We start from the raw sequence: 10,189 nt of genomic DNA on the forward strand, positions 1-10,189 counted from the left end.
CATGTCCTGACGTATGGGAGGCCCTGCCGGAGGTCCTCAGGAGAGCGTCCTCAATCCTCTCAGCACTGTCAGCATATCTCTTTTCACTGGATCAGTAGTTTGTGTATCTCTTGGTGGGCATTAGTCTGTTTGTTTGTGTGTACGTGTATGTGTGTGTGTGTGTGTGTGTGTGTGTGTGTGTGTGTGTGTGTGTGTGTGTGTGTGTGTGTGTGTGTGTGTGTGTGTGTTCGTGTGCAGCTTCAGATGAAATATGCTCCTTCAACAGTGATCTGAAAGAACAAACACTGCAGAGTGCACAGTCCCTGACAGTCCCTATCTGTCTGTCTGTCTGTCTGTCTGTCTGTCTGTCTGTCTGTCTGTCTGTCTGTCTGTCTGTCTGTCTGTCTGTCTCTCTCTCTCTCTCTCTCTCTCTCTCTCTCTCTCTCTCTCTCTCTCTCTCTCTCTCTCTCTCTCTCTCTCTCTCTTCCATCCATCAATGCATCCATCCATCCATCCATCCATCCATCCATCCATCCATCCATCCAGCATAAGCATGTTTTCCATGCTCATGAAAGAAATGCTCTTAGAAAATCCTAAACTAGCGAGCTTACGCCCCAACTGAGCATGTTCTCCATGCTAAACAAAGGCTGCACTAGCAACTTTTTATTATGAACCACTAATATGCAAAACTAACCTCTTCCTAGAACCAACCTGTAACGTTCTGTCTGTCCCAAGCCCAACAGACCGTCCAAAGCACTCGCTGAGCACTAGCCGTACATTAGCTAGCTAGTTAACTGCTAACCTTCCTCAGAAGCTTCGAATGAGAGTCATGGCTGCATGTATAATATATGGATGGCAGGGCCAGAGGGGATGAGCCAGCTGGTGGTGTATCAGCACGTGTGATGGAGCATTGCTGGGAGTTTGCTGCAGATGTCGCAGTGTTTTAAAATAGGTTGCAGAGACCCCCCCCCCCCCTCATCGCTGGTCCCCACGGTAACCAACGCTGCAGGCCGGCTGTCACCACTGACAGGAACCAGCTTAGGTTGTGTGTGTGTGTGTGTGTGTGTGTGTGGTGTGTGTGTGTGTGTGTGTGTGTGTGTGTGTGTGTGTGTGTGTGTGTGTGTGTGTGTGTGACTAAGCCGGATGTTTAATTTAAATTAAGGGTGGTCATGGCAAGGATCACAACAATTGAACTCTGCTTTGCTTAAGTTAAAGCGTAAACAGTCAAATAAACGACTGAGGCGGCCTACTTGGGTAAAACAAAACATAAATATTGTCTGGTTAAATGACCAAACTTTATAGGAGTTTCAACTCAACATTAAGGTCCAAGGCTATAAATAAGCAGTCCAGTAAATGTCCTCTTACAAACCAAGAAGGACACGCTTGACAGGAAAGTTTGCGCAGGGCTGACATGAGACATTTTCACTCCCCATCATACAAGCTACCTCACAAAGGGCAAATGGGCAGGTCAGAGAGCCCCTGCTACAGAACAGGACCATACCAGAGCCCCCGGTGCCACTCATATAATTAGGGCAGGAGAATTGAACGGGTTTGACCTGAGACAAGGGAAAAGAAAGGTCCAGTGCATGACAAGATAGTTGGAGGAGTACTTGAACACTGCTCCGAGCAACTTAGTTCTGTCTTCAGCGAGAAAATCAATTATTACTACCTGTCCCGAGAACCACCAACCCACCCACAGCTCAAGGCTTTAGACCAATCGCCCTGACTTCCCCGCTTGTTCGATCTCTTCAACAAAGGATCAAACACACATAATGATATAACCACACCTACTTGATCCACATCGACATGATAGAATAAAAAGACTATGCCATCTATACACTTTATCCAAATTCCTATAAATAATCACTTTTCAACATTATTTATATGAATTTGGAGGTTAAGTTGAACCCATGCCCAAATAATTTTCTCAGGCTTCTCCTCTGCCCTCAATACAATCAGCCCTTCCTTCCTAGCAGGGAGACTAAAAGCACGCAGTGTTCATAGCCTGGTTTGCAATACTTTTTGACCTGATGTTCTCAGCGAGTTCGGCTTGGTGACACTCGATCAGATACAAGCACCGTATCGGTCAGTACATGCACAGCATCGGTCAGATACACAGATGATACTGCCCTGGTCTGCCTATCTGAAGGTGACAAAAATTACCCTTGTTCCGGTTCCACAAGCCAAAGAGTAGTTTGAGTCTCCCAAAATCATGTTAAACACATCAAAGACAAGGGAGAGAAGATGGATGCACCAGGCCCGTGGATATCTGCCACTCTCAAAGCACAGACTCTTGAAACTGTCAAAGACACAACAAACATCTAGGGTTGATCCTCAACAAAAAGATGTCAAAGCTGCGATGCAATTAAAAAGGAAGGACAACAAAGAATCTTCTTCCTCTGCAAGTTTTTTGTTAGAGTGGAATTATGATCATATTTTATCCTCTTATATTCACACGTTTCTGTTATTGTTATTTAACTTTTACTGAGACACATCTGTAGTTTAGCTCAGATCTACTTGTACTGTGGCATTTTTATTGTTTCAGCTAGGACAACCTGTATGTCATATTTAAGTGCTGTAATGTGTGCTTGCTGCAATAAGAATGACCCATTAGGGGTAATAAAGAAAATAAATGATTGCACGACGCCGCGTGTAAACACACCTTTAATTGAGCTCCGTTTGCTTTCAAATCTTTCCAACTGTTTTCTTTTAAATCTTTCCAACTGTTTTCTTTTAAATCTTTCCAGCCGTTAAACTGTTACTGTTTTGACAAAATATTTATAAATTGTATCTCCAGATGAGGTACCTTTACTTCATACCTTCGACTAGCTCCTTGTCTCCTCTTACCCTCGTCTAGCTCCTTGTCTCCTCTTACCCTCGTCTAGCTCCTTGTCTCCTCTCACCTTCGACTAGCCCCTTGTCTCCTCCTACCTTCAACTAGCCCCTTGTCTCCTCCTACCCTTGATTAACACCTTGTCTCCTACCTTCGACTAGCCCCATGTCTCCTCCTACCCTTGATTAACACCTTGTCTCCTCCTACCTTCAACTAGCCCCTTGTCTCCTGCTACCCTTGACTAACACTTTGTCTCCTCCCACCTTGGAATAGCCCCTTGTCTCCTCCTACCTTTGACTCTGAGGTAGATGAGTAGGGTGAGCAGCATCCCTGCAGCCGTGTAGTGTTTCCGTTGGCAACCCCTTATGTCCTGCCTTCACATGCTGGCTGCCGAGGCTCAGCTATTTACTGTCGGTCTTTTCTAGTGCCCTATCGCTCTCCTCTTCCTCAGACGCTGCCTCACGCTCTCCTCCTCCTCCGTCAAACCCGCTCTGCCCTGTCCCGCTCTCTATTCTGTTATCCCACCCTCTAGCTCTAGCTCTCCCTCTCTCTCTCTCTCTCTCTCTCTCTCTCTCTAGCTCTCCCTCCCTCTCTCTCTCTCTCTCTCTCTCTCTCTCTCTCTCTCTCTCTCTCTCTCTCTCTCTCTCTCTCTCTCTCTCTCTCTCTCTCTCTCTCTCTCTCTCTCTCTCTCTCTCTCTCTCTCTCTCTCTCTGTCTGCCGCTTTCTCACTCACTCATCAATCTTGACATACCCGGCTTCAGATATATTAAATTATCTCTCTCTCTCTTTCTATAACTATCCATCTCCCACTCTCTCTCCATCAATCTATCAATCCATCCATCCATCCATCCATCTCTCTAGCCTTCGATCTATCTTCTGTGTCCGCACACAGAAACGCACACATCAAAACAAGACTAGTACACACATAGTATTCCAAAATAAGGATGCTGTACAGACTACTACTTTCATGCTATAATCACATTATCCTGAATAATGCAATCTGACCATCTTTGTGTTTGTTTGTTATTATATTATAACAACAGATGATGCTGCCCTTGCAGTCACATGGCTGCAGAAACTATAAAGATCACTCGAAAATACTACATAGAAGAAAAAAGAAACACACATTGACACTTACCCAATGTGCCTCTCATCCATCCAAAAAACATCACAACAATCTATTTTTTTAAGAAGAAAGCAATCATGATAATTCCCCAGAGTGTCTGCCTGGGGTAGGAGTTGTGTCACTAGTTAGTGCTACCAGTCGAAAAACAACACGAACGTACGAACTGACTAGTAATATCTGCCACTCAGCTCCGTTGCATTTGGGTGGCGCCAGAGAGCTCGAGGGTTGACGTTTGGAAAGCTGCAATTACACCACGTAACCGTTAGATGGCGGAGTTAGACATGAAAACACTGACAGCATCATCTGCATTCAAAACATTTCGCTTGATTCAGACCGTGTTGACTATTTTTAGTATCTGGGCTGGGCTTCGATTTGAAGGGACCGAAGGAGTGTCGAAGTAATCCTGCTATTAATAATAATAATGTAGATATTGGTATTTATATAATGTAGATACAGGCTGATACAGATAAATATCCACAGATACAAGTATAGATATATAGAGATATAGAGCTTTGCAACATTATCAATCCAGTATTTCAGACCAATTTGTGATATTTACAATAAATCACTCTGCAGAAAAGCTTTTGTATGCAGGCACACAGGGTAGTGCCAAAAATATTTTATTTGAATCTTCTGTTCAAAGAAAAACAAATTGTACTGTGTGTGTGTGTGTGTGTGTGTGTGTGTGTGTGTGTGTGTGTGTGTGTGTGTGTGTGTGTGTGTGTGTGTGTGTGTGTGTGTGTGTGTGTGTGTGTGTGTGTGTGTGTGTGTGTGTCTGTATGTGAGTGTTCATGTTCAATTTCTGACATTCCAGCTTTTTAAATTTTCTGAATTCTTGGAGGTTTTTAATTCCTTGCTAGGCTGAGGTGTTTTATTTTTTATCTCTCCCTGGTCAACCAGGGTCTCTCTCCACAACTCTCTCACACTCACACAGACCCTCATTCTATCCGTCTATCTCTCCTCCTCTATCTGTGTTCCTCCCTCTCCCTCCTCACTCCCTCTCCCTCCTCCTCCCTCTCCCCCCTCTCCTCCCTTCCACCACTCTCTGGCTCTCCTACCCTCTCACCCCCCTCACCCCCACTTCTCTCTCTACCCAAAGTTATTGCAACAACAGGAGAGGTTGTGCAAGCATTTTCTGAATTCCTGAACAATAAGGGTCTGAGGAGCCATCCCACCCTCCCCCTCCACCTCCTAACCTGAGATTTATCAGAAGACAAGGCCGGAGTACGTTTCTGCACCCTCTCTTATCAGCCAGGCAGAGAGTGTGAGGCCATGCACCTGCCTGAGACTGAGGCTACCAGGATTATGAGGGTAAATAAGATGCTAAGGCGCGATATGGAGACTTCTTGAGTAATTCAAATTTGTATATTTAATCTGATATGTTTTTAATTCTCATGAACTTGAATGCCATGCAAATTGCAATGTCAAGTCCAGTTTTATGGTTTTAAGTTGTGTTGTGAATTGGTAATCAGATCATGAATTGACACACAATTATCAATATTGTCTATGCCCAGGTCCTCATGCTAATCAATACAGTATGTACAATAATATGTACCATGCAGCCCAGCCCTAGGTTGTGCTTTACAGTGCGTGAGTGAGGCAGTGATACGGTTAGTGCTACAGTACGACATCATCGGTCCAATACCAACCAGACACAGCCCGAGGTCAGATCGCACCACAGAGCCTATTAGCATCCAACCAATAGGCCGCCATTTACTCAAACTGAGCTGTCACTCAAACCATGTCACATGCCGAGACCAAAACAAACAAACAAGGGACAACAACACACAAGGACAAATCGACATGGTTCCACAATACAACCGACCTTCTGATGTCACCGAAGCATCCCTTATTTCTCGGGTGCTATCACAGGGTGTCTTCTAAGAGGGTGTCTACCTGAAGTGGCTTTCTGCCTGGGTAGACTGGGTTTGTGGGTGTGAAGAAAGCACTCTGGAGTTCTGGAATAACATCATCCACGGAGTGAGATGCTGACCAATGTATGGAGAGGAGGAGAGGGTAGGGGGGAGAGAGGGGAGGAGAGTGAAAGACAGGTGGAGAGAGGTAAAGAGAGAGGGAGAGAGAAGGAAGAGTGACAGACAGAGGTTAGAGAGAGAGCGAGAGAGACAGACAGGGAGTGAGAGACAGCCAGAGCGAAAAAGAGGCAGACGGACGGAGAGATAGAGACAGACAGACAGAGACAGACAGAGAGAAAGAAAGACAGAGGGAGGGGTTGGTGGGGAAGGTGATGGTGACAAGGTTGCCTTCAGTAAAACCAGGGCATCTGAGCTAGCCGTAGCAGCCAGTTCCCTTGATCCGCTTAGTGCCCCCCCACCCCCCTCCCAAACCCTCTTCCTCTCGCTTGCCTCAGCACCTAGCCTAGCCTAGCGACCTAGCGTAGCATACAGCTGACACCATTGTTGTGGCTTTGAGCGAGCGCTACAGCTAGAGTGGTCCCCCCCTAGGAGTAGGGGAGGGGGGGGGGGGGGGGGGGGGTGCATTGTGTGCTAGGAAGTGCCAGGCTCTTTTGTGGATTAGCCTCCAGCGCGATGAAGCTAGTGCTGCAAACTCCAGCGGTGGAACACAATGCAGTCGCGAGCGAACCTCTAGCCCTCATCCGCAGAAGGAGGTCAGTCACAGTCTAGCAGACAGAGGGGGAGGCTGGGAGCGGGGGGCCGAGACATGGGGCTTAAATGGCTTTATTCTTCATTCTCACCGCAAGTGTGCAGCTTTCAAATGGGGTCACTGGAAGATGAAGCCCAGTCATTGATCAGAATTTGAATACAGTGTTGCTGTGCTGTGTTATTAAGGGTTAGTTAGTTGACCTGTTGTGTCTTTCCTTAGTTGAGCAACTTATTAAATAGGGAACTAACCAATGAAGATCTGCAGAATCTTAGAAGAAAGTAAGAGTTTTCATATCTGGTTAAGTCTTTAGTTTTGGTTCATTATACCTACATACATTTCCAAAATGGATGAGCCATTCTAGGCACTGTCAAGTGAACTATTAAATAATTTAAATAAATTTCGATGAGCAACGTTTTACAACAACCAAAATGCAGATCAAAGACATAATAATAAAGGACGTTTATTAGACGCATACAAAGCTACAGGGAGTGTAGTGTATCATACACGTGCGTGCACACACACACACACACACACACACACACACACACACACACACACACACACACACACACACACACACACACACACACACACACACACACGTGCCTCTAGATATTCTACTCTTGTCATAAGAGCTTTCTGTCTCTCATAGCATTTATTGGTCTGTGTATCTGTGTTTGTGTGTGTGTCTGTGTGTTTTTTCCGGTGCAGACTCAAAGGCCACGTGTCTATTGCAGAGGCCATAATCGCCACAATGCACACTCCCTTCTCCATTATCTCACAGTCACACTTTGACCCTCTGAAAGAAGCACAGTAGGCTTCTCTCTTTCAGTTTGTTCTTGGAGTGGTTGACTCATTGTCAGCTAAATACACTATGGAGGTGAACATGACTTTCAGCCACCCATAAAAAATGTATTGTGGAAGCCACAAACAAATAAGTCAAGTCAATTAAACAAATATGTGTAGGGCACATCATTTATTTATTGTCAGTTCCTATTTTGTTGGTCTGCCGGAATGTTGTTCGTTGAGCGCTTCCATTCATGGTTATCCGTCTCTACTACCTGTTTCACATCTATTTGGGTCAAATAAACCCCCTTTGTGTTAATTCTACCTGTTTCCCTGGTTTTTGTGGCGTTTGGCCCCTCACACCCTTAATCCCAGTTACAGTGGCAAAGAGATCCACAGGCCTCTGAAAAGCCCTCCGTCTAAAGGGCTAGGAAACACGGCCCAAACCCAGAGGGACGGAAGTAACCCTGATAAGGAACACAGAAGAGGGATCCCTCCTTCACCGGGGCGATTTGGAGTGCAGTCAGGCACTACCCAAGTTGCCAAATTGGGACACTTATAGTGACAGAGACACAAAGCAGAAATGAATGTAAGGTAGTATTAAATTAACAGCCCTTTCTCTAGACGTCTGTGTGAGCATCACTCAACCTCTGATCTTATCACTGCGGAGAAAAAGGATAGTGACGGCAGGGGAAGGCAGGATAGCGTAGTGGCTAGGATATTCAACTCAGAGACTAACTCTGCTCCATTGCCAATATCCGCAGTCTACAGTGCAGGCACCCTTAAGCAAGAACCCCTAACCCCTACCTAATGCCATGAGTCGGAGTTCACTGGAAAGCTCATTTGATTTACCGTAAAACACCAAGACAAATTCCTAGTAGGCTTTGAATTGAATTCAGATTCTGTATAAAAGCTAAATTACTAAAATACTAAATGTAAACAGTCAAGCCGGCAAAAAAGCCAAGGTCAACCCTTCTATCAAAAACAAGGCCTGCTAATATACAATTCCTACTTTGGTGTTTTCTATCCAGGTGGTCATTGGCGGAGGTCATGTGAGTTGGGGAGCTTCAGTGCTCACCTGTCGTTTCAGGTGGCCAGAGTACTCCCGCGAGAAACACTCCGGCGCTGCCAAAACCACAAAACAGACTAAAATTGTACTGGGGGGGGCTATTCCTGGATGTACAATATATACTACTCTGGGTTAGGTTGACCTACTTTGTGTTTTCCCGGCGCAGTAGCTTGGTAGGTAGGTAAAGCACATTGTCTCGCAGCTGGAAGGGCTGCTGGTTCCATGCCCAGACCCTACTAGCCAAGGTGCCCCCATCTGACCCTCAGTGATCCTTAGGGGCTGGATGTTACCATACATGGTAGACATCACCTCTCTTTATTGGTTTTTGTGTGTGTGTGTGTGTGTGTGTGTGTGTGTGTGTGTGTGTGTGTGTGTGTGTGTGTGTGTGTGTGTGTGTGTGTGTGCGTGTGCGTGCGTGCATGCGTGTGTGTGTTTGTGACTGGTCAATGTGAGAGCTTTATTGTTAAAGCTATTGATTGAACACGATTGAACTGAAAGGTTTGCAATGCACTTAAATGTATTCCATTTGCCATTGGGTAGGGTAAGGGTAAGTCAGACATCCCGAATGTAGGTTGTAATGGAAGCAATGTTTCTGAAGTTGTCTAGATCTAGCTAGCCATCGAGATAACATTAGGCAGTGCTAATTTTGTCGGACATGCCAGGGAATATTGATTGATTAGGGGAGTTTGAGTATATACGTAAACATTAAGTGGTACAATATCATGTAATATATAATATATTGATCTAAACTTTGGTAGCAGAGACATTTTAAAGGAATAATAACACAGCTATATTACGGACAAATCAGAAAAGTGTATTTGGGGCCATCATTTAGTCCAGGAAAAGTCTTTCATAGTTAAATATGCTGGTAATACATGTTTAAACTGCTGCTTTGACTCTGGTGTACTGTTCTGAAGCAATTATGAACTGACAAAAGCACGATTAACTAGCATTCTACCAGTCATGTAGCAAGCTAACTGACCATAATTACTCCCAATTACGAAGGGAAGACCCTATCATCAGATTGACAACTGCCCAAGCCAGTCAACCACCAAAGGTTTAGTAAATAGCCATATATGTGTATCCTACATATATTATACATAAGATATGCATATATATATACATATTATAAATAGTTTGATAGCTATTTCCAACTACTGGATCGTTTTTTTATTAAGCTATTACCAGCATGGCTAGGGCATCTTTAGGACAGGATGATTCTTATTTAGATGAATGGATTTTCATTCAACTTCAGCGAAAATTGTCCTCTGCCCTAGATCCTGTTTCCCTGGACCCCGTTTTAACTTGAACTTCGGAATCAAATTATATACATGAAATCTGTCCTGAGCAAGAAAAGGAAGGCGGGGAAAGGGGGTGTTCATGATGATGTTTATAAAAAGGTCTTGATACTCAGCCAAGTATTCACAGCCAGCAAAAATTCTGTTAATTCGCTTCAATGCGAACCAACCATCCTTATGAAAGTTTGGGCAAAATGTCAAAGCATTCTCCAATAGCTTTCTCAGCACACTAATACATTTTTGGCCGTATCAGTGTATTAATACAAAACGCCTTTCCAGTCTCTGTCCTGCCCTCCTTCCTCCCAGGAAATTGATCTTCATCAACTACAGTACATCATCTTCTTCATCTCCACACACCTCTGCAGATTTGTCCAGAATAAACCTAAACATCTAAACTAAGCTTACAGCTGCCCACGTTTGCAGTGAAGAAGACAAGATCTCAACATGAGGGAACTCCAGGGTTGTACTACGCATCA

General features: G+C 44.7%; 1 protein-coding gene across 9 annotated transcripts in view; it reads right to left on the reverse strand.

The window, feature by feature from the left end:
* The window catches only part of prkcz (protein kinase C, zeta), a 73,525-nt gene that overhangs the window by 40,104 nt on the left and 23,232 nt on the right, over window positions 1-10,189 (reverse strand). The window contains exon 1 of one of the 9 annotated variants that reach the window (XM_060057284.1): window positions 3,951-4,110. The exons of 5 other annotated variants lie outside the window; for them this stretch is intronic. In XM_060057284.1, coding sequence (XP_059913267.1) covers window positions 3,951-3,981 — 31 coding nt within the window. In that variant the 5' untranslated portion in view covers window positions 3,982-4,110. Of the gene's footprint in view, window positions 1-3,103; window positions 3,338-3,950; window positions 4,111-10,189 lie in introns of those variants that run through there. 3 more of the 9 variants (XM_060057276.1, XM_060057267.1, XM_060057259.1) reach the window with 3 other exon arrangements.

Source organism: Gadus macrocephalus, chromosome 1 (assembly GCF_031168955.1).
Source record: "Gadus macrocephalus chromosome 1, ASM3116895v1".
NCBI classification, from domain to species: domain Eukaryota; kingdom Metazoa; phylum Chordata; class Actinopteri; order Gadiformes; family Gadidae; genus Gadus; species Gadus macrocephalus.